Here is a 23660-nt window from a genome sequence, read left to right as displayed (position 1 = left end):
TGAGGCTGGAGTCAGTGCATCAAGAGCCACCACACACAGATGGATCCTGGACATGGGCTTCAAATGTTGTATTCCTCTTGTCAAGCCGCTCCTGAACAACAAACAACATCAGAACTGTCTTACCTGGGGTAAAGAAAAACAGACCTGGTCTGTTGCTCAGTGGTCCAAAGTCCTCTTTTCTGCTGAGAGCAACTTTTGCATCTCATTTGGAAACCAAGGACCCAGAGTATGGAGAAAGAATGGAGAGGCACACACTGCAAGTCCAGTGTGAAGTTTCCACAGTCTGTGTTGATTTGGGGAACCATGTCATTTGCTGGTGTTGGTCCACTGTGCTTCATTAAGTCCAGGGTCAACACAGCCGTCTACCAGGAGATTTTGGAGTACTTCATACTTCCTTCTGCAGACGAACTTTATGGGGATGCTGATTTCATTTTCCAGCAGGACTTGACACCTGCCCACACTGCCAAAAGCACCAAAATCTGGCTCAATGACCGTGTGATTACTGTGCTTGATTGGCCAGCAAACTCACCTGACCTGAAACCCATAGAGAACCTATGGGGCATTGCCAAGAGAAAGATGAGAGACATGAGACCGAACAATGAAGAAGAGCTGAAGGCCACTATTGAAGCATCCTGATCTTTCATAACACCTCAGCAGTGCCACAGGCTGATAGCTTCCATGCCACACCACATTGAGGCAGTAATTGCTGCAAAGGGCGCCCAAACCATGTACTTACATATGCATGCTTATACTTTTCAGAGGTCTGATATTGTTCTAAGTACAATCCTTGTTTTATTGATTGCATGTAATATTTTAATTTTCTGAGATGGTGGATTTGGGTTTTTCATGAGCTGAAAGCCCTAATCATCACAATTATGACAAATCACGGCTTGAACTATCTTGCTTTGCATGTAATGAGTCTATCTCATATATTAGTTTCACCTTTTAACTTGCATTACTGAAATAAATGAACTTTTGCACGATATTCTAATTTTTCGAGTTTCATCTATAAGTCACCCAGATCCATTTTCCTTTCTCTCTTTCAATTCATGACAACATTGAAATAGGGACTAAGAAATTTAATCAACACTTTCTGGATTCAGCAGTTCATTTAATAAGGGTGAGAAATGTAACCCATTATGTTATTCATTTTTTAAAAATGTTCTGGTCCTTTGGTTTATTTGTTGGCTATATGACTTAGACTTTATTAGTTCTTTTTCTTTCAGTCAATGACCAGATTAATCATATACCTTGCTGTAGCTAATGTAACGTATGCTTGTTGAACTAATTATCCACTTATCCATCATTTTAGTTTTTAGTATCTTTTGCAATTTTTCTGTATGAGCATGAAACTATAAATATCTTGAGTGCATAGCCATTGCATCTGTCTCTCTAAAGTGCCATATAAAGATATGAGTAAAATCATTGCAAAATAAGAATTGCATCTCTTTTTCCAGTGACATGCTGCAGTGCTCAGAAATTAACAAAACGTGCAATGGCCAAAATGATTATGAAATGACAGGAAAGAAGACTAAGTAAAAAGTGTATGTGTCTCAGGTTTCCTAATATTGCTCCACTGGTACAGGAACAAGCTCTTGGGAGTAGTTTTGCCATTTCTACGGTAGGCAGAATTCTAATTTGAGCAGGTGAAGAAGTTTGCTCCAGAGTATCTAGCAGAAATGATGTTGGAGGGGACAACAAAATGTTTCATGATGTTTTCTCATGCAAAATGGTCATTAACATTACTGCTAATATAAACTAAAACTAGAAAGAAAAAAAAGAATTGGGGAAAAAAACAGATTGAACAAACATATGACGTACATTTTGTCCTTAATGGATGGAGTAGAATATAAATATGCAACCTTCTAAGAAATGAGTATCTCCATTCTGATTTATTATTCCTCCTAATATTACTGCAGTTGTTTGCATCAAGAAATGGGACAAGATAATAATGTAAAGATAATGATTTAAGCCAAAGTCCCTTTTTCTCACCCCACATGCGCACACAAAGAATTCTGAAAATGGAATTGAATCTATAGGAATTTCCCCAGTTCTCCAATAATGGGAGATGACTGAAGTTTAGCACACTTCTTAAGCACAGTGGGACATCATGCCATCCTGTAGCGAGGTTTGAAAAGATTTCAGAATAGAACAAACTGCGCTGTGTAATTTCTACATCCATGGCAAACCAAGAATTAATTGCAGGATTTGTATTATCCAGAGAAGCAGATTGCTAACATTATTCCCCAATTGCAAAAATTATTGCAATATGGAATTTTATCAAAAGTAGAAAAGGGAAAATAACCAAAAATGGGGCAGGGGGAGGGGTAGAAAAGGGCTGATTTGCCTTACCCACTTCTAACTTGCTGTCCTGTTGGTATTATGAGATTACAAGTTCCCAAATTCCCTCTAGCAATACTTCTGGAGGGCATTACCATTCATAACATCATTCTGGCTACTCTCTCCCCCACATTGTCTACAGACCTATTAAGAAATAGAATTTATTTGCTTCTTTTGAAAAGAACACATACTGCTACCAAACAAGATATTTATCCAGCTAGTAATCGTCCACCCACCCACCCACCCATCCATCCATCCTCTTCACTTTCATGGACTTTATTTGATAAGGAGAAAAAGCTAAAATATAATATATACAGAGGAAATCCAGTTTGGAAATGGATGAGTGTGAGCTCTGAACACAGACTTCAAATCTTTTCTCACACTGACGTCATAGAACAGTTTGCCAACCTCAGTCTTACTCCATAACCCCAGCCATGATTTATACATTCTTAGGGCGATGTTTCCATACTGCAAAACACCTACCGATTTTAAACCACAAAAAGAGCTCAGAGAATTGGGACAAGGCATTGTGCAGCTTTTTTTTTATTGCACAGCAAGAATCAAATTCCACCAAACATCACTAGTGAAGAAAGACGATACAGGGAGACGACATGAAGAAAGTTCAATCCTCAAGCATACCCATTGTAACTTGAACATTTGAATTTAAGTGCCAAATTCAGATTAGGTTAATATGGACCTCCAATTATTTCAGAGATCCAGCTAAATATATGGGAAACTGAATATATGGGACAGGGATTTTGCAGATCAACACACTTTCCTCCCAACATTTATTACAGAAGTTTTACACTATGCCTTGAAAGCAGACAGTTATGACTTTTTCAAGCAGAAATCACAGTGATGTCTTCTTTTCCATATCAGTATCATCTGGCATGATAAATTCACTAACATTTCTACAAGCTCAATCTAGTGAATCCTACTCATACTTATTTGAAAGTAAAACCCGAGGTGGCGCAGTGGTTAGGGTGCAGTACTGCAGTACTGCAGGCCACTTCAGCTGACTGTTATCTGCAGTTCAACTGTTCTAATCTCACCGGCTCAAGGTTGACTCAGCCTTCCATCCTTCCGAGGTGGGTGAAATGAGGACCCAGACTGTGGGGGCAATATGCTGACTCTGTAAACCGCTTAGAGAGGGCTGAAAGCCCTATGAAGCGGTAAATAAGTCTAACTGCTATTGCTATTGCTATTTAAAGCAATAATTCAGATTATATCTGTTTGCCAGTTTGCTACACTTGTCTCATAAATCTGGGGACATACAATATTTCCTCTAAACTACATTTGGGCCAACATCTAGATGCTAGAACACTGTCTGATTATACAAGTTGCTTTGTAGGAATTTTTAATGCATTTCAGTATATCATAAATAGGCTTTTAAGAGTAATGTATAAAACTCTTTTATTGCATCTTGCGAATCAATGTTTTCTTTGACATTCTATACATCATTTGTTGACCCAGGCTGAGGAACTGCATCTGAGTGTGGCATCTGAGGTATCTAGCAGTAAAATACAATAGAGGTCTTTTACCCCATCTAATGTGAAGATGGGAAAATGGTACCCATAGGTAGGATTCGAACCATGACCTTTTCTTTACTGAGTTCTGAAATCTGTTAGAGGTTCTTTCCTGAAGCTAGTACTCATGATGTTACCTAGTTTGACTAATGAAACGTTTGCAAGAAAACAACTGAAATCAGAGAGCATCGAGGACTCCTTATTTTAACCTTGAGTTACAAATATTCTCCTTTATTGTGTCCACCTCTTCTCCAAAACCCAAGGATAAGTAACCTGGGCACAGGATTTTTCTCTTCCTTTATAGTCAAATCACTGTTTTCTCTGAATTGTACCCTGATAACGGAAGGGTCCTACAACTTGGCTCAGGATGAGTTGTAACTGGTTTTATCTTATGCTAAGACGACTTTGGTCATTTTTGGTAAAGTTTGATGATTTAAGGATTTTGTCCTCCTATTCAAATAATACAGGCTGCTTTAACTGTCACTCACAGCAAAAATTATAGAACTCTTAATCTAAGGCCAAGAAAGGCATCAAGATTGAGCTGTTAAATATTATACTTCATAATTACTTTGTTTGTTTATTTCACCTTTGTCTACAGCCAAAAGTATAAAACCCAGTTGGTGAGATTTGCTTGCCAGATAATAATTACCTGCTGAAAGGATCCCTTGGCACTGGAAAGTTAAAATATGAAAGTTTTCTTAATTACTTGCTAGAAGGGAACTTTTGTCGGTGCCTCTCTGGGCATTATTAAAAGTGTGTGGTGGTTTTGGAAGTGAAACTCCATTCTGAATTATAAAACTTCACTTCTGATAACAAAGGTTTACTGAAGTTACCCAGAGCTGAAATCTCTAAAGATGTTTTAAGGGAAAAAGGACAGATCAAAACAAAACAAAACAAAACACAAAACTTTTATTTGCTCTGTATTTAGCTTCATCAAAATGTATGAATAATCATAGAAGAACTTTTTCTCTTCTATCCTTTTTGAAATATTTAGCATTTTCTCAATATTATTAACTACTGGTATACATCAGAGGTGGTATTCAGCAGCTTCTGACCAGTTCTGGAAACGGGTAGCGGAAATTTTGAGTAGTTCGGAGAACTGGTAAATACCACCTCTGACTGGCCCCGCCCCCATCTATTCTCTGCCTCCCGAGTCCCAGCTGATTGGGAGGAAATGGGGATTTTGCAGTAACCTTCCCCTGCCATGCCCACCACGTCACACCCAGAGAACCAGTAGTATTTTTTTTTAATCCTACCATTGGTATACACATCAAATATACCAGTTGTAAGTTTTCAATACAATGCCATTACTTGGTCAAGATATAATGCCATGGTGCAGAGAGGAATTAACTGTAAATGTGCTAGACCCACTAAAGAAAAACAAGGATTTTTCTGTATTATAACCTTAAACTGCCTGACTCATATGCATAAACTGTCTAACAGCCAGTTTGGTCTATTGGTTAAGGCACCAGGCTAAAAACCAGAAGAGTCTCAGTTCAAGGCCCACTTTAGGAATGAAAGCCAACTGCATGACTTTCTTCCAGCCACTCTCTCTCTCTGCTCAATTTATCTCACAGGATTGCTGTTGTAAGGTAAGTAGGAGGAGGAGGGAGTATTAGATATGCTCACCATACTGAATTATTTATAAATATAATAAAGGTGGGATTTAAAAAATAAAGCTGGTTTCCTCCACTTTGGTCACAATGATGCCTGATATAGACCATGCTTACTATGAGCCCCCTCCTGCTTCTCATCTGTCTGGCCCATGTCAAGAAATCAAGCATTAGCCTCTTTTTTTCCAGCAGGCAGATCTGTAGAACATTAGTTTTCCATGGAGACATTTCCATTCTGGTATGTCCATCAGTGGACCAGTAAGAAATTTAAACAATTGAAAATACTGTTTTACTACTTTTTCCAAATGACTAGGCTAGGAAATGAAATTGCTGGAACAGTTCTATCAATATAATCTGGTTAAAAAAGAAAGATTTTTAAAAAAGAAAGATTTGCCTTTTCATTGTTATATCTGGAAAAAAGGAAAAGACAAGAAAGGAAAGAAAGAAAGGAAAAAGAAAGAAAGAAAGAGAAAGAAAGAGAAAGAGAGAAAGCAGTAGCAATAGCACTTAGATTTATATACAGCTCCCCGGTGGTTTACAATGCTCTCTGAGTGGTTTACAAATGTCAGGATGTTGCTCCAAACAATCTGGGTTCCCATTTTACTAACCAGTCAGAATTGATGGTTGTGGGCAGAGTCAGTCTGCAAAAACCTCCCCAGTTCTCTGGTTGAGGTTCCTTCAGAAGTGGATTGGTAACTTGGCACAAATAGTCAAGAAGTGGAACCATGTGTCAACAATGAAATGAAGTCAACAGATTAAGCTGATAGCACAAGTTGGAAACCACTGCTTTTGATGCACAGCAGGGAAGATAGGCAGAAGTTACCTATCTGATGGGCTGGTATGGATAGAGGATGCTGTCAATTGGGCTGCTATTAGCAGATCTCAAGAAATGGTTGTTGATACATTCTCAGGCTGGAGCAACCTGGTTGTACAAATGAATTGTAAGTCCCACTGGAATCAGTGGAATTTTCCTCTGAGGGTATCTGTATGGGATTATGCTATCAGTCTCTCTCCCTACCTAACTAGTGCTGTCAAAGCAAAAGAGAACCCCCCAAATTAGACGTGTTAAAAGTGTTTCCTTTGTAGGCCATCACCATGGCTTTCTACTAGAAGATAAATTCTTAATATACAAAAGAAAATTGCTACAGACATACATTGGTACTTTCCATAATACAAAACAAAATCAACAATCCTTGTTAAGAATATTCTTAACAATATTCTTCACAATGTGCCAGAGGAATATTATTTAACTCTGCAAATTCCATAGGACTGGATGGGTTGTGAATGTCTGTTAAGGGATGCATGAAGTCCTCGGTTGTTCTCTGGAGGGTGTCAACGTACATCTTCCAAGCCTTTTCTGGAACAGGAGGATTGGATTTAGCTTGTAGACTTCTCTCCAGTTTTTTCTGTTTATATTTAAATTCCAAAATAGTTTTTGTGTATCTGTTCATTGTGGTCACAGAGGAAGCCATGCAGCAGGCAAAGGAAACCCACGCCAAGCTGTCAATTTGAGGGGAAAAAAGGGGTGGGGGGGAATGACAGGACACAGTCATTCACAAGTCCACCCCCAGACTGAACAGATCTTTTATACAGTCCCAAGAATTTATACTTATTTCTAACAACCTATCTTTTAAAACATTTCTCCATCATGTAAGAACATCCTGTTGGACTTGTTTTGCAATTAAATCACTGTGATTTCACATTTGTGCCTTTATTGCTTCTAAAGTCAGGCTGAATGAGCACACATGAACATTTATAGGGAAATTCTCCGGAGGGAAGAGGCAAATATGCTCCACATGTTCATGGCACGAGTGAAAAAGTAGACATGCCACTAGGCTTCATCAGTGACATTTTTTGTCATTCGGTTAGCATTTCTTTTTAATTCACCACAGGACTCCCAAGTAATGAAAAATGATGCACCAAATGAGATGATTTGATGATATTTCAACCACCAATCAGTAGCAATGCCACCGAATGCAATTTAGCCTGGTTGAAGGTCATCTTTCTTTTGACAATCCTTGGGAGGATCCCAATCCTAACACTAACATGGCTGCACAAACAATTTTTTTTACTAGTATATAGGGCAGGGGGAGAATGGTTACTGAGCAGCTAACACCTTTTTATAGGTCCTGAATATATTTGTAAAGTATATCCCTTCCAGCAGATCTCTAATTGGCTTGGCTGCTAAACTAAGAAAGCTTATGCAGATGGGAGATTCATTTTCTCATCTCCTTCAGCTACTCCACAACTGTATTTCTTTTGGGCAACTTGATGAAATTCCTGGGGTCAATATATGCATAGAAAGGAATCATTCTTTTGCAAAACCTCAGTGATAGGAAAAAGATAGCTTAATACTGAGCTCTCTGTACTCAGAGAAAGGCAAGATGTTTTTCATCTTTGAACTTCACGCACAACCCGTTGCTGTTAAGATGTCACCATCAATATTAAGCACTCATGTGCTAACTTCAGAAGTGAGCCTGCAAGTTCCTATGATTCTATTCTCAGACATGGCTACAGTACTTTGTCATTGAGATAAGAAATTTTAAAAAAGATAGCTTTAATGTTAATGGCTCCCTCAGAATGTTTGACTCATGCACAAGTTTTTGTGATACGTTTTGCTTCAAAACTTACCAGTAAGACCAGCCATAATCCCACATCTGAGGCCTCCAGTCTTCCGGACCAAAATTTACTGTCATTTGAAATACGGTTGTATACATCATGTGAGCCACCATTCCAAGGAGACCTGTAAGAGTCAATCATAGTTTCAACAAATTACTCCTTGATGAATTGATTCTAGGGCATGTAAAGTACTGAGTGAATTTCCCAAGGGGTGGGTGGAAGACATATTTGAAGAGAGCTAAATTACGGTGAGATAAATAAGCAGAAGATGACAAGTAGAGAACTAATTCATCCACCTCAATGCCTTTGGTGTGTGAGGAATTGTACTAACTGGAGATGAATTAGGAACCATTCAAAGCAGGTGCTCCATCTTGTTTGGACTTTCTGTCCGTTCCTTCACTGTCACTGCAGCCATCACTTCCCAGAAATTGTTTGTTCCTTTGTTGAAATGGGTTTTTCCTCACACAAAAACATCCTTTAATATGGAGAGTTTGAGTATCAGCAGCTACTTATCTTAGAAGAAGATAACTCTTCCCATCCTTAAGAACTGATCTTTCTATGCCTGGTATAAAAAAAAAAAATTTCTTTCTATTGACCATTTCTTCCTTTGGCTTACTTTAACTCTCAGCAGAAGCAATACCAAACTGTTACCTGCTAAAACGGTGAATATAGCAGCAAATGCATTAAGCTTCAGCCCATCCAGGACGCTGATGGAACGACAGATTTCAATCAACATGAGAGTGATGCCCATCAGGAGTAAAATAATATAGAGGATCTCTGCGGCAATGGACAACCAAAGAACTCCTGTAACATATATACACATACACACACAAATCAGTGCACCAAGACCATTTTAAAGACGTATTTTGTTTCTATAAATTAGCAATAGAGCTACATACTGTATGTGGTTATCAAATTTGATTTCTTTTCAGAGGAGCTTGCAATTGATTTTAAGGATGGGTGAGTATAACCACTTTCCCTAATCTGGAACTCATCAGATGTTTGAGACAGTAATTATCAGCATTCTGCCATCAATTTGCCATGAGGATTGGACTCAGCCTGCAGAAGAGTATTGCTTTTCCCGCTTCCAAATTAGAAAGCCAGATTGGACCACTTTAATATTTATCTCTAAGCTGATATGTAGACTGACTGCATGGAGAATGAAGGACTGTCTCATCCAGGCCCAGATTTGATCTTCAGCAAAAATTCTGAACATCCTTCTAAGGCAATGTATGTTTCATAAAACTGTGTGTGTGTACGTGTGTGTGTGTGTGTGTGTGTGTGTGTGTGTACGTGTGTGTGTGTGTGTGTGTGTGTGTGTGTAAAGATTGTTTTTCCCTGTGATTCAGAATGCTAGATATAAATATAGAAAGAACTTGAAACACTGACAATATATAATTACCTTGAACTGCTGGGGGTGTCAGGCTGATGAAGCTTCTGCATTTCTCACCTATAAGGCACATAAAATGAGCACTTGAAAATTTAAAAAATAAATAAAAAAAGAAACACAAGTGTCACATTTGCCCGCTCAGGTTCTTATCTTCCTAACATTTGTAGGAACAAGAGCTTCCCACAAGCAGCAAGTTGGAAGCAGATGGCGGGGATGCCAGAAGCACCGAGATAAAATGTTCCACTGCTGTTTTATTTGGAATGCAAATCTCTGTGGAAGTCATCTTTTGGGAAAGCATCCATCCACCTGGTTTCATGTGTCTTATTCTGGAATTTGTTTATGGTACCAGAATGCAGATCTAACCAGGGAGCTTTTGTTCTGGAGTCTTTCTTCTCACTTGTGTTACTTGCGCTTTTACAAAAGGGGCTGTTGGTAGTATAATCTATCAGCACATTTATGTTTGTTCTCTCAAATGCCAGGATAACATTATCTTATCAGAAACTCCCCTGAGGGAGTCAGTTTATCACCCAGTAGCACAGAGTCTCCAAATAACCAATTGTATCTCCTATTTATGGAAATGTAGAAAAATGTTTTGTACCAAAACATGCAGCATCTTCAGAGAGACAACTTAGTGGATAAACCCTGAATAACATTGGTATGTTTCAATATTATTTTCTGGCTTTTAGAACAGGAGTGTCAAACTCACGTCATCATGGCGACATCACGTGACACATCAGGATTTCCCCCCCTCTTCGCTAAGCCAGACGTGGCCAGTGCATGACGCATCCAGCTCGTGGGCCAGGAGTTTGACAGCCCTGTTTTAGAAGAAGCTCCCCCATGCAATGTGTGCATGATGGAAATTGTATACAACTTCCATCATGCACACATTGGAAAAAAAATATTTCAGGACTTCTGAAGAAGCAATAGTGGATTAAAAGACAGCTTTATTTTTAGCAATGCTCATGATTGCAGCAGAAAATGGAACTGGTAAAGGAATTGGGTCTACAAACTTCTCTCTGGACAAAGGAGAAGACTTGGGATTGCCAAGAGTACTCCTTACAGATGGTCCCCACATAAAACTGTGGCCTCTGGTAGATTTCAGAGGCCTGGGGAGAGTCAGTTTTGCCCAAAATGATGGCATATTTCCCACTTTCCCTCTTAATCACATTTACAGGAAATGTGTAAATTCTTTTTTTATACTAACAATCTCCAGAATGATGAGTTTTATTATACTGGGTGATTTTCCTCCAACACTCAGTGAAAGATTCATGCAAGTTTAAAACTTTAAAAAGCTCTTTATTTGGACATAAGTGGAAAAAGCATAATTAAAATGTGGATTTGGGAATTTTTTAATTGGACTAACAATCCAGTCCAGATTGAATGGAAACAAAACTTTGAAAAAGAAAAATTGGAAAATTTCCTGTAATTTGTTTAACATTATATTAGAAATATATAAAGATTATATATCTTTAATATATATTAAACAATAAGAATATCTTTATTTATATTTTAATATGATTTTTTAACAAACTACAGGAATTATTTTACTGGGGAAATGTTCTGGATGGGAGAAAAACATGTTAAGAGAAAACTGGGAGAGAGCCTTCTCTGTGGGAGCTCCTTCCCTCTGGAAGGAGCTGCCCCCAGAGCTTTGCATAATCCCCGACCTCCGGTCCTTCCCACGCGCTCTAAAAAGTTGGCTTTTCCAGCAAGCCGGCCTGGCCTGAACAAAATAAAATAAATGATTGATTTAATTGTTAATTTTAATCTAATATTTTAAATGTTATTGTTAATACTAATTGGGTTTGTTTTTGGATACTCTATCTAATTTTCTTTTTAACTTTTGTAATATGTGTTGTTTTTTTTATGTTGTACGCCGCCCTGAGTCCTTTGGGAGAAGGGCAGCATATAAATCCAATAAACAAACAAACAAACAAACAAACTGTGAAGGCTCATTACTTGAAGCAACTAAAAAAATTAAAGATTATAACTAAAGGAAAAGATTTACTAATACAAAATGGAAAAAACTATTTTAATTCTGGAAACATTCAAGGATGTTTCATAACAATATGCCTAGAACTTACTTTTTAGACTGTCTCATACAGTAAGAATGGGCTTAAAAAAGAAATAGAAGAAAATATAACAGACAGTCAGGCTGGTTTGGATTCAGATTTAAAATTGACAGGATGCAAGAATAATACTGACAAGGAAGTTATATAGGAGTAACAAATGAAATTGACTGGAGTTTTATCAGTTTAAAAAGGACACCCAAATAATAAGCCAAAATAGTGACTTGGAGAAGTATGTTTTAATTCAGAAAAGTGACTTGGACAAATTTCTTACTTCCAAAGTAAAGGTATTATAAATCCAAAGTAAATCCAAAGAGATGTATTATATTTATGAAATAATTCCTGAGAAAAGGAAAAGAGAGAAAAAAGAACATTACTTGAAACGATAAATATCAAGACTTTAAAAAATAAAATAAATGTTTACAAAGTTGGCTGATTTGATCAAGGCTAGACTGTGTATGCTTCTTTTTCCCTAACAGCTTTTCTTGACTACGACTGTATGATGAAGCTTTTAAGAGTTGTTGTAGATAAGATATGGGAAGAAGAGAATTTTTGTTGTATTCTTAGAGAAAGTGACAAGCTAGGGTATTAAAATTGAGAGGTGAGGAAGAAAAGATAATAAGAAATAAATTTTGTTGGACATTATTTGAAGGGTATACAATAAGGGATTATAGAGAGATGGGGGGAGGGTAGGAGGGAGAGAGGGAGAGGGAGAGAGAGAGGGAAAGGGAGTTGTTATTTCTGGTATCTTTTGCTAACTGCAAAATGCGACTGTATTATTTGCCAATAGATAAAAGATGAGATTTGGGGTGACCTTTTTTTTAGTTGCAGCATTAGAGAAGGTGTTAAGATAGTGTTTGTGCTTGTATTGATGAAGGGGGGGGGGTCATTTCTTTCTATATTTCTTTTATTATCTCTTTTAAAATGTATTTTCCCTTCCCCCCTTTTTCTTTTCTCTTTGCCCTTTCTACTTTTTTCTTTTTTATATTTCCTTAGTTTGTATTGGTTTTTTTTTAATCTTTGTATTTTTTTTATAAAAAATATTTTTAATAAAATAATAATAACAAAAAGGGAAATGTTGGTTTAAGTGCTGTGGGCGATATGACCACATATCACTGTATGTGTTTATTCGGAGGCTAGACAACCTTTAGTTGTGGGTACTTTAATCTTGATTTTTCCATAGATTAGGTTTTGGAGTTCATGGATGAAACTTTTTTAATGCTGAAGAGTTCGTGTCATAGCTCTTTTGTTCTTATTTTACTTTTCTAATTTTCTCAGTGACTTTCTCTCCCTAAAAAAGTTACTGCAATTCTGAACCTCTTCCCTTTCTCTAAACCTCTTCAAGTTCTCTTAGCCATTTGCTTTCTCTTCTGATTTAACAGCTGAATATGCTGTAATTGTTGCCAAATCTGGGGCCGAAACCTTTTTTTTCAATTCCAGAATTTGGTCCAATTTTTCTCTCTGCCCCTTACTACAAAATCTCTCTCTCTACAACTGTAATGATTCAACTCAGATTGTTACAACTGCTTTACTATTAGAATATATAGAAGGGAGAACAGCAGTCAGTCTTCTGATGGACAAATCTATGTGTTACCTCTGCAGTAGGCGGTTTCTAAGTTTACTGTCCTTTGGTGAAGTGGATGATGTTGTCTCTTCTAGCATTGCTTATTTTATCTTGTAGCTGGAATCATCTGAAAATCAAAGTGGGTGAGCCTTGTGCTATAGGCACAAATGTATTGCACTAACCTATGATCATACCACTGCACTGGTCCAAATTGCCTGTGGAGTGACTCAGTAGAATACTGTTTAGAATGGAATGGAGTGTGGAGAAAACTTTAGGTAAATCATTGTATAAATCCTTCCAGTTTGGGTAATTCTAATCTTGCCAATCCAGTCCCAAGAAAGAGATATACAGTACCTGCTGTGAAAAACATCTCCTCTTGAGCAGACTCTGATATGAAATTTGCTTTGAGACAGGCCAGGTCAAGAAACAGATACTACTGGAATTCCAGTGATGCTACTTTATTGTTGTAAGCTATAATAACAGAATTTGGAAAGCCTGTCCATAACCTTTGCTGTCCACCACTTTTTTTTAAAGAGAATAAGATCAAGGCAGGGTGGTTTTGAGCCTCACATTTTCTTTCTTCTCAGGGCTCAGTAATGGTTTCACCCCCACCCCATTTTGGAAGCTAAATCAAAATTCCTTTGCACTTTCTGAAGCATTTCCTGTACGTGTGATACAAGGAGATTCAGAAATAATACAGGCACTAAGTATAAAACACTTCTTTGAAGAATGTAGAAACTGTTAAATATGTTGCATTTTCACAATGATTGCCAATGCATGATGCAGCTTGGACTCAAAGAAATAAGAGCAGATATATGGATGGGGGCTCAGCTTGCCAACAAAAAGACAATTTGCAGAAACAGGCAACTGACCTGAGTGTTTTGGTGTAATAATTCACCATCCTGATGAAAATCAGATCTAATGTTTAAAAAGATAACAAAACTAGAAAGCCGTTGTGATCCATGGGCCAGAAACCAAGTTGTAAGACTAACAATATTAATAGTGAGATGCAGCTTCCATCTTCAGGCATGCAATAAAGGCTGACTGCAAACCAGCAGAAAGAAAATGAGCTCTCAGGGCAGGACTAGCAACTGGCTTCCAGCACCTCATCTGTGACCCATATAATTGTCTCAAGAGTGGGTGGAGCCAAAACCTTCAGAATCTTCTCTTTGGGAGGATTTATGTAGCACCATGAGTAAGATGGGTTTGCCATATATTCATTCAGCAAGAGAGGTCAGCTTTTTCATAGTGGGGGTGAGAAGCACAGAGAATTAGAAATGAAGTAGGGAGAGACACATCACATTGGCAGGAACAAGGGTATCCTTTTTTTTTCGTTTGAGGCAGAGAAATTTCAGGAATTCGTTTGTTCTAACCTGAGGTAAAGAATTGACCCATAATACTTTTATTGTTACAAGCTAAAAAATGGCAGGAAACCCACGCTGGCAGTCAGTCATGTCTCCAGAGGCTACAGTTTGGACATGAACTCAGGGAGCAAAACCTTATTTATTTTATTCAATTACTTGAAAATGGAGGACCCCTTTTCATTAAAAGTAAACACGGTGGAAGATTTATTTTGCTTCCCTCCTACAAATAAGTAAGGCACAGCATTCATAAGAGCACATTCCGAGGGCTCAGTGCATTTTAATATCATTTCCTTAGGAATCTCAGTACTACCATCCTGTAAAATGGATCAGTTTTCTCCAGTAGGGCTGATGCTCACAGGGGAAGGCTTTCCAGAGGCCAACTAGCCCTTGTATGGTCACACAAGAGGTGACCTTATGGCTCCCATTCTATGCTTTGGGGGCGGGGGTGAGAGGAAGATCATTTCAGCAAATGGCAGTTCCAAAACTTTTGGATATAAGCTGTATCTATATCTTATATTAATATCTAAGGCAAGGCAAGAGAGGGAGATGACCACAGTTTTCAAAGAAAAATCAGCCTGAAACCTTCTCCAAACCTAATTTTCATCTATATGTGTGCTTTTCATTCCCCCACCTGTCCTCATAAACAGACTTATTCTTGCTCAGGAAAAACAATTACAGGTAACTAAAAGGGTGCTGTGCGGCAATTGTCAGTGACCATTACAGTTTAATGTCTTTTACTCAGCCTCTATTTGAAGATAAAATAAAGGTTTGGAAATCCCGCATTTGATCTGCAACATTAATTCTGTCCTTGGCTGCCTACTCAGGTTTCCTATTCTGCTCAGTTATAATTTGAATCATTCTGCTAATGTTTTGGTAAATGTGTGGAGTCTGAAGAATCCATATACCCAATAAAGGAATGTGATGAATCTTTATACCTAATAAAAGCTATTATATTCTTCACGCATTAAAACGATGAATGGTGTCAACAACTCCCTCTTATTTACTAATATAGATGAAAGGCAATTACCCTGATTCTCCCAGAATCCATCTTTACTGGTGGTCCCAAACTTCTGAATAAGGAAACAAGGTGTTATCTTTTTCAATCATATGCTGTATTTGGAGGAGCTTGTATTTTAAAATACAAGCTTCTCCAAATTCCCCAGATTTAACACCAATTATTATTCTGCATAAAAGTGTCTGTATGTGTGATTGTGTGTATCCTAAAATTGGAAACAGAGTGAAAAAAAATTCTATCCCACTTTTTTTTAAACTCCTTTTATTTATTTATTAAAAAGATTTATATAACTACCTACCCCATTGAAGGTTACACTTTTCTAGTTATTTTATAAATTGGGTGAAATAGATAACATTATGAGATTTAATTACTTCTTTTCCACCCAAATACTATTCATTTTAGAGTTAACTCTGCTGTATTCTTTGCAAACAATAGAGTGTCTTAGAGCCCTTTAAAGTCTAAATATTTATTATGACTGGAGTTTAAGGCTCTGTATAGTTTCTGCCAAATCAGGCAATGGGCCCATTTTTCTCCAAATAGCATTCTATGATGTCCCTTCTTGTATTGAATAAGGAGAATATGGGACAAATCATTTTAATCCCTGTAATCCTTTCTCCCCCTTCCAACCCCATATTAGAATAGCAGGAGAATTTTGATCTGTGAATTGCCTAAAGGAATGAGCAATAATTATCAACACAGCTTTGGGAAATAACTTTGCAACAGATGCAATCGGGTAATATATTGTATCCTCCCTTAAAGCATTTCATAGACTTTGAAGATTATTTTAGAATTGGTTAGATATGTGCTAAGCCATGGTTTGTTTTATCCCCAATTTATTGATCAAATCACCATGGTTACAATTACGTGTTTTAGCACATAAATCATAGGTGAAAAACCTTGTACTGTAACATGCAAAGCCAAATCAAATCACATTATAGACTAACACAATGTGTGAAATTTAACAGCTTGTTTATAAATAGGTTGTAAGTCATATGTAAAGAAATGCTTCCATTATACAATTGGAAGAGTAAGGCTTAAAAAATAAATGAAACAGCTAAAATCTGAACATTGTTTTTGCCAGGTGGAAACAGCAATCTGACTGGATGATCCTGAAAAATCAAGCAGCAACAAATCTGATTATTACTTGGATGGGAGACCACTGAGAAATCATAAATTATATTGGGGTGTAAAAATATATCCAGAAGAAGACAATACCAAATTACTTTCATAAGTTGCACACAGAGCTATAGTAGCTATAAGCTAAGGAGTTAATAGGAGTCATGCTTCATTCCAGAGGGGGCGTTTTTCTCGCAGTTGTAACCTTGGTTGCACCACAGCCACCCAGCCAAAACGTGAAAGAATTGACACAATTATCTTTTCTTTCAAAGAAAATCAGGACGAGGAAGACTGTTTCCCAGAAGAAAGGCACTCACCTTTCCCACTGATCATCTCTTCACAAGAATGCCAAATACCGGCATGAAACTTTCGATCCACAAACTTGTCGTCTCCCGTCTCCCAGATGTACTGAACCACGCTGCTGTCATTCCCACCTGGGCTGTTCATCCCAATGCAGTGAGTGCCACCTGCGAGTCCACTGCAGAATGGTTTGGCTACCTTCTGGGTTCCTTCACACCAGTAGCTGCTGCTGAAGGCTGTGATAGAGAAGATTAAAGAGAGGAAGCCGAGCGAGAGGGCTGCCGAGGCTCTCTGCCGCCTGTCCACCCCCATTGCCTGAGAGCTGCCTTCTTGTAAAGGCAGCAGGAGGCAGCATTCAAGGATGCTGGAAACACCCACTGCTGATGCTCTCGGCTGCACATCCACTGAAAAGCCCCCCTCTGAATTTTCCCCATCAGCAACAGAGCAACAATCCTGAACTTAAGGGGAGCAGAAATGCCAAAACACACTCCAAGGATCAAGTGATCTGAGCCTAGTTTATCACAGCTGAGACCTGAAAGCTGGGAGCTCTGCTCCAAAGCTCTTGTCACTGCTGACGGAGATCAGCTTAAGAAGTTCAGAACCTGGCAATCACTCTTCTAAGCACACAGGTGTAGTTCCCGACCACCCCCCTCCGTCATGATACACACCTCAGGAAAAGTGTTCAGATCAGACAGGACAAGTCACAGGCAGACAGGCTCTGCCTTAGCACTTTGCTCTCTCAGAACAGGCCATGGCCCAGGAAATCCTAGTCCCCAAAAGTTAGCACCATGGTGTCAAAGCTCTGTTCCAAGATAGAAATTGAATGAAATAATAAAATGAAATCAGAACTCAAAGGAGAAGATCATTCATTCACATTCACCCATACATCTGTTGAGATCTTTTTTTTTTTTTTTGCAATTTTTAATAGATTTGTATGCCGCGCAATCCCAAAGGACTATATCTAGGAATATAATTAAGTCCCATGCAAACACAGGAATTAAAGTGTTCTTAACTAGATACTATAGAGCCAATGTGCACTGTTCCTCAACTTTGGGAACTTGAAGATTTGACTTCCAGAATCCTCCAACCAGCATTCTGAGAGTTGAAGTCCATACATCTTAAAGTGGCCAATGGAAATGAGTGTAATGATTAAGGCACCAAACTGGTAATTGAGAAACTGAATTTTAGTGCTGCCGTAGCAGAAAACCAATTGGGTGATCTTGGGCTAGTTACTCTCTCATCCCAAGGAAGGAGACAAGGAAAAACAACTCCTTGCCTAAAAAATTTCAGGGACTAGTCCAGGCAGTTGCCAGGAGTCAACCCTGACTCAGTGCACAAAAACAACCAAATCAACAACAGCAGCAACAACAACAACTTTTCCTTCTCATCCATTTTCTCTTTAGTCATTGAGGGTCAGCCCACCCTGTCAATATTGGCTGCAAGGCTCAAAATAGCTGGAAGAGTCTGTTAGCCGTCTGCAGGTCAAGCATCAAGAAGGAGCCTTTGCAAGGGAACTTCCAATTAAAGCTTTTTTCTTAATCTGCATCTACATCATAAAGAAGCAATCTTTTAGCAAGATCCCTGAGCTGTGGGCTGAAAATCCCTGGTTCAGGTTCACTGCAGTACTAGCCTTACAGGTAAGGCAGGTAATCCCAAAATCAAAATATTGACAGACTTGAGTTTTGAGCCCTATCCAACAAGATGCTCTTCAGTGGTGAGAAAGTTAAGGTCCTGTACTTAGGCAGGAAAAAAACAAAAACACAGGTAGAGAACAGACAATATCTGGCTCAACAGTAGTAAGTACGATAGGAATCTTAGTGTCCTAGTGGACAACACTTAAATATGAACCAGCAGTGTTCTGTAGCAGCAAAAAAAGTCAATGCAATCATAGGCTGCATCAACAGAGAGAGAGAGAGAGCATCAAGATTACAAGAAGTGATAGTACACTATAATGCACTAGTGAGGCCACACAGGGAATACTGCATCCCATTCTGGTCACCATGATACAGGAAAAAAATGCTGAGGCCCTAGAAAGGGTACAGAAAGGAGCAACAAAAATCATAAGGAATGGGCAGGCTAAACTGTATGATGAGCAGTTGTGGGAATTAGATATGTCTAGCTTCAGAGAGAAAAGGATTAAGGATGATGTGATTACTGTCTTCCAGTACTTGAAGTGTTGTTCCAGACAAGAGGGGGTTGATTTATTTTTCAAAAGTACCTGTGGAGAGGACAAGAAGCAGTGGGCGGAAGGTTGCTAAAGAGAGATCCAATTTGGAACTAAGGAAACATTTCCCGACAATAAGAACAATTAAGCAACGGACTAGCATGCCTCCTGGGGTTGTTAGTGCTCTATCACTAGAGGTCTTCCAGAAAAGATTGAAAAAACAATTGGAATGTTAGTCACTATGCCATTCTAGGTCCTTGCCCACTGGTCACATGACCTGGAGAGGAGTGTTTGCAAGCAGCTCTATGCCTCATAATGCAGCCAGACACAGCATAAGGGGAGAGTAGACATACTCTCAACACAGATAGAGAGGGTATATAGAAGGAAGTACAAATGCCTCTTATAACCACTGTTGGTGAAGGGGTTGGACCAGTGGTGAAATTCAATTTTTTTTACTACTGGTTCTATGGGCATGGCTTGGTCGGCATGGGAGGGGAAGGATACTACAAAATCTCCATTCCCACCCTACTGTGGGGCCAGCCAGAGATGGCATTTGCCGATTCTCCGAACTACTCAAAATTTCCGCTATCGGTTTTCCAGAACTGGTCAGAACCTGCTCGATTTCACTCCTGGGTTGGACACAATTCCAGAAGCTATAACCTGCATGCTTTCCTTGCCTTGTTTCATTCTAAGAGAGAAAACCCAGTAGGGAGGATAAAAGATGAACCCCATCTATTACAGTGGCGTTTGCATTTTTGGCCCATGGAGAACAAATATTACATAACAAATGATAGAAAAATGTGTTTTTTTAGAGGCTGCCAAGTGCAGGCATAAGAGCCAAGCAGCTGCCTCCTGTCAAGAGTGCAAAAAGCATCCTGAACAAACCAACCATTACCCAAAGACGGATCTCAGCTGGACAAACCAAGGCAGGCAATTATTTTTATTTTTTTGCTAATGCTACTGATTGCTAACTTAAGTGGAGGCTGGGGAGATAACACAAAAGGAGAGGACATATCTGATTCTAAAAGCTCTGGAGGACTTTTCATCACCACTTTCCGGTAGGTCAACGGATGTGCAGACTATTTCTTGAGAGATACTAAATCAGACACCTCTGCTCCTGAAATATCGATCTGAAACTTGAAGAGGGATTTGGGATCAAGTTTTGACTTTGTTCCAGACATACACAGTTTTTTTACATATCTACATTGTGCAAGCAGATGCATCAGTTAATTTATTTTAGACATGCTGGGGGAAGTACATGTTGTATCCCCAAAGAAATCAGTGGGATTCTCTCCTATGTAATAATATGTAGGAGTTTAGATTGTGCAAATGGGAGGTAGGCAATTTCTGGAAGCTGAGAAGCACACAGAGATTTTGATCATAAAATGACTACTCTGGGAGAGGGATTGTCTATTGACAAAATAGTTGTCAAAGGGCCATTGCCAATCAAAGCTCACTCATTTACCAGAGGGCAAATGAATGACACAGCTCCCTACACTCCAGTGGTGGGATTCAAATTTTTTTACGACTATTCTGTGGGTGTGGCTTGGTGGGTGAGGCATTGCATGGGGGTGTGGCTTGGTGGGCATGGCAGGGGAAGGATACTGAAAAAACCCCATTCCCTCCCGATCAGCTGGGACTGGGGAAGCAAAGAATAGATGGTGGCGGGGCCAGTCAGAGGTGGTATTTACTGGTTCTCCGAACTACTCCAAAGTTCCACTACCTGTTCTCCAGAACTGGTCAGAACCTGCAGAATACCACCTCTGCTACACTCCCTCCAACTCTCCGGGACTGATTTATTTCCTGGATTTATTTATCAAACATGTATGCCACCCAAACTTCATGACTCATGTTGGCTTGCAGCCTATTAAAATGCACTAAAATATGCAGGAAAAATAAAACATTAAAATAAAACATTAAATTAACGATTAAAGCAATGATTATATATGCGACAATAAAAAATAGATAGCCAAGAAGTAACAACTGCAATCATTTCTTAAGGCTCTCTTGCAATGTTCAGCCTTTCAAAGTTTCCAGAAAGCCATCACTGGGAGAGAACTGCTTCATTTCTAGAGCTATTCTATTCTATTCTATTCTATTCTATTCTGTTCTGTTCTGTTCTGTTCTGCTCTGCTCTGCTCTGCTCTGCTCTGCTCTGCTCTGCTCTGCTCTGCTCTGCTCTACTCTGCTCTACTCTATTCTATGATGTATTGTAGACACAATAACAGCAAAGCAGAACCTTGTAGCACGAGTCCCCTTCACCTCATACAAATATGCAGCTTTTGGGGGGAGGATCACCTTTGTCAGGCTGAATCTTGTGATGGTAAACAGTCATGGAAACATCTAGGTGCCAAGCCAGATAGGATTTTACAAGTGAGAACTGTGTTTGAAGAGCATGTCATAGTCTATTGGCAATCAATGCAGGTCAAGCCAATTACATGTAATATGCTCCGAGCAGTTAGTGCCAGACAATAAGCAGGCTGCTTCAGTTTGAACCAATTGAACTTTTCAAGTGGTCCAGGTCATGGTTCTCCTAAAGGTGCTTTTCCAAAAGCCAGCTGGACTTTCTTGGTTGTCCCTTGAAAATGTTTCACTTCTTATCCAAGAAGCTTCTTCAGTTCTGAATTTTCTTACAAGGAGGAACTGAAGACGTTTTTTGGATGAGAAGCGAAACATTTTCAAGAGGATAAAAAACCCAAGAAAGTCCAGTTACCTTTTGGAAAAACACCTTTAGGACTCTGTGAAAAGTGCATTACAGAAATCTAATCAAATGGTAGTAGGTCATGAGATATTGCAGCCAGGCCCTACTCCTGGAAGTGGGAAGACATATTAGAGGAAGCCAGGAAAAGGTTTTTTGGTTATGGCCTCCTCTGCCTATCTAGCATAGTCATGAGTCAAGGAGGACTCCTGATCTCAAGGGCAATGCAACCCCTTTGAGAGAAATCACTGGAACTGGCCCAGAACCATGATGAACAAATAGTAACCCAAGTCTTGCTTGGGCTTAGATTAAACTTGTTTCATGTTTCATCCCATCTGGACTCCAGCAGCTTCTGGGCAAGACTTTTGATGCATCTTCAGTTGAGCCCAGGGTGGCTATGTAAAATTCGACATCAGCAGCAGGAGTCAGAACTTAGAAAACGTGAGCAACTTGCTGTCAAATGTTGGACAAAATAGTCACTGAAACCAGATAAGAATTTTTCCTCCTTCTCTGTCCCTAAAAAGAAATCTACTAGTCTAAAAACAGCTGTTGACTGACAATCTGCTAATGTAACATAGGAGAAGTAATGATGCTTTGCCTGCCACTGTGTGGGATCAAACTTTTCATCAGACCCATGTTCAGATCCTCAGTAAAAAAAATGGCCAATTGCTATTAATGGTGACTTAGGGTTAGAACTTCTCACCAGTGAATAAACCAAGATACACATTCCCAAACATATTTGGCATAAATTCGTCTAATGGGGTCAGGGTCAGAAGAAGCCCCAGGCAATTAATCTTAATTGAATCAGGAAATTATCTGAGCATGTACAGAATGCACACTAATAGTATGCACAACAATAGTGTGCACACAAACACACATGTTGCTAGATGTGCTTCTAAAATAGAGTACAACGCAATCCACCTGCAATCCACCTACATGAATTCTAATATTGCTCTCACCAAGAGTTTTTTTTCAAACAGCCATTATGTTGTATTTTTTTCTGCTTGGCTATGTGTTTAATTTTCATTTCTCTACTCCCACATCAACCTTTCCAATTTATACTGATAGCAAGCACACATTAAGAGTTGGTTTTTGCTGCTGTGCAGCTCAGGCAGGGCTGGAAAAATTCAGGGGATTGTGGGGGGGGGGGGAGAGAAAGTTGGTTACAAGTCACAATGCACAAGATGGAGCATTCAAGACAGCCAAATTTTGTTTCACACTTGGGCTAATTTGAACCCAGAGTATTGTTAGGTCAAAATGTCTTTACTCAAAAATTCTTCCAAACAAAGTAGTTTAATAATAATAATAATAATAATAATAATAATAATAATAATAATAATCCCCTTTTACAGATATCTATCTTGTTGTGTATCATTCTTTTTCTAGCTTCCATATTTTTCTAAAGAACTTGTTTGAATAACTTTGAGCCAATCACTTTTTTCAGTGGGAAAAAAAGAGTACAGGAGGAAGTGGTATATGCCCCCTTGCAAAATGTGACATTCTGTTTGACCACAGTGGTTGTATCAGGACTACGAGATTTGTAAAAAGCCCCAAAAACATTCTGCTCCCATCTAAGGATCATCCAAATGTTTGTTTGTAGGACTCTGTGTGCAGATTTTGTTTTTCAAATGGACTATCTGGGAAATAGCAGGATAGGTTTCTTTTGTTTCTATCTTGTCTGCTTAGGTCGCTTAACTAAGGTGATGGAAGTTAGCTAAAAATAATCATGCAAAATGAAGGAATGTAGGACAGAGACCTACTCTCTGCTACCACCTCCCTGCTCTAAGTAAATTCCTCCAATCCTCCATTTATAGCCAAGTAGACGGTGCTTCTATCAAGTCTCTATTTAAAGGTTATAGAAGTTTAAAAGATGCCTGCCACA

General features: G+C 38.8%; 1 protein-coding gene across 1 annotated transcript; it reads right to left on the bottom strand.

The window, feature by feature from the left end:
• Positions 1 to 6198: 6198 nt before the first annotated feature.
• On the bottom strand, positions 6199 to 17228 carry GSG1L2 (GSG1 like 2). Its single transcript, XM_087709840.1, has 5 exons — positions 16934 to 17228; positions 9501 to 9548; positions 8750 to 8902; positions 8111 to 8222; positions 6199 to 6979 (listed from the first exon to the last, which is right to left on the bottom strand). The coding sequence occupies exons 1-5, from the start codon at positions 17226 to 17228 to the stop codon at positions 6688 to 6690; spliced, it is 900 nt and encodes a 299-aa protein (XP_087565966.1). The 3' UTR covers positions 6199 to 6687.
• Positions 17229 to 23660: the final 6432 nt, after the last annotated feature.

The sequence above is a fragment of the Thamnophis sirtalis genome, unplaced genomic scaffold (genome assembly GCF_051295495.1).
Source record: "Thamnophis sirtalis isolate CommonGarterSnake01/CBP01778 unplaced genomic scaffold, rThaSir2_p1.2 scaffold_3, whole genome shotgun sequence".
NCBI lineage: Eukaryota > Metazoa > Chordata > Lepidosauria > Squamata > Natricidae > Thamnophis > Thamnophis sirtalis.
The sequence above is the reverse complement of the archived record's forward strand: the minus strand, read 5'-3'. Positions and strand labels throughout refer to the sequence as shown.

Bases quoted from the DNA above. Each gene is read 5' to 3' on its own strand.
- GSG1L2 (XM_087709840.1), bottom strand. From the start codon at position 17,228: ATGGGGGTGGACAGGCGGCAGAGAGCCTCGGCAGCCCTCTCGCTCGGC. The intron at 9,549-16,933 runs GTGAGTGCCTTT...TGTGCCTTATAG, and splicing joins AGAGATGATCAGTGGGAAAG to GTGAGAAATGCAGAAGCTTC. The intron at 8,903-9,500 runs GTAATTATATAT...TATATGTTACAG, and splicing joins GACACCCCCAGCAGTTCAAG to GAGTTCTTTGGTTGTCCATT.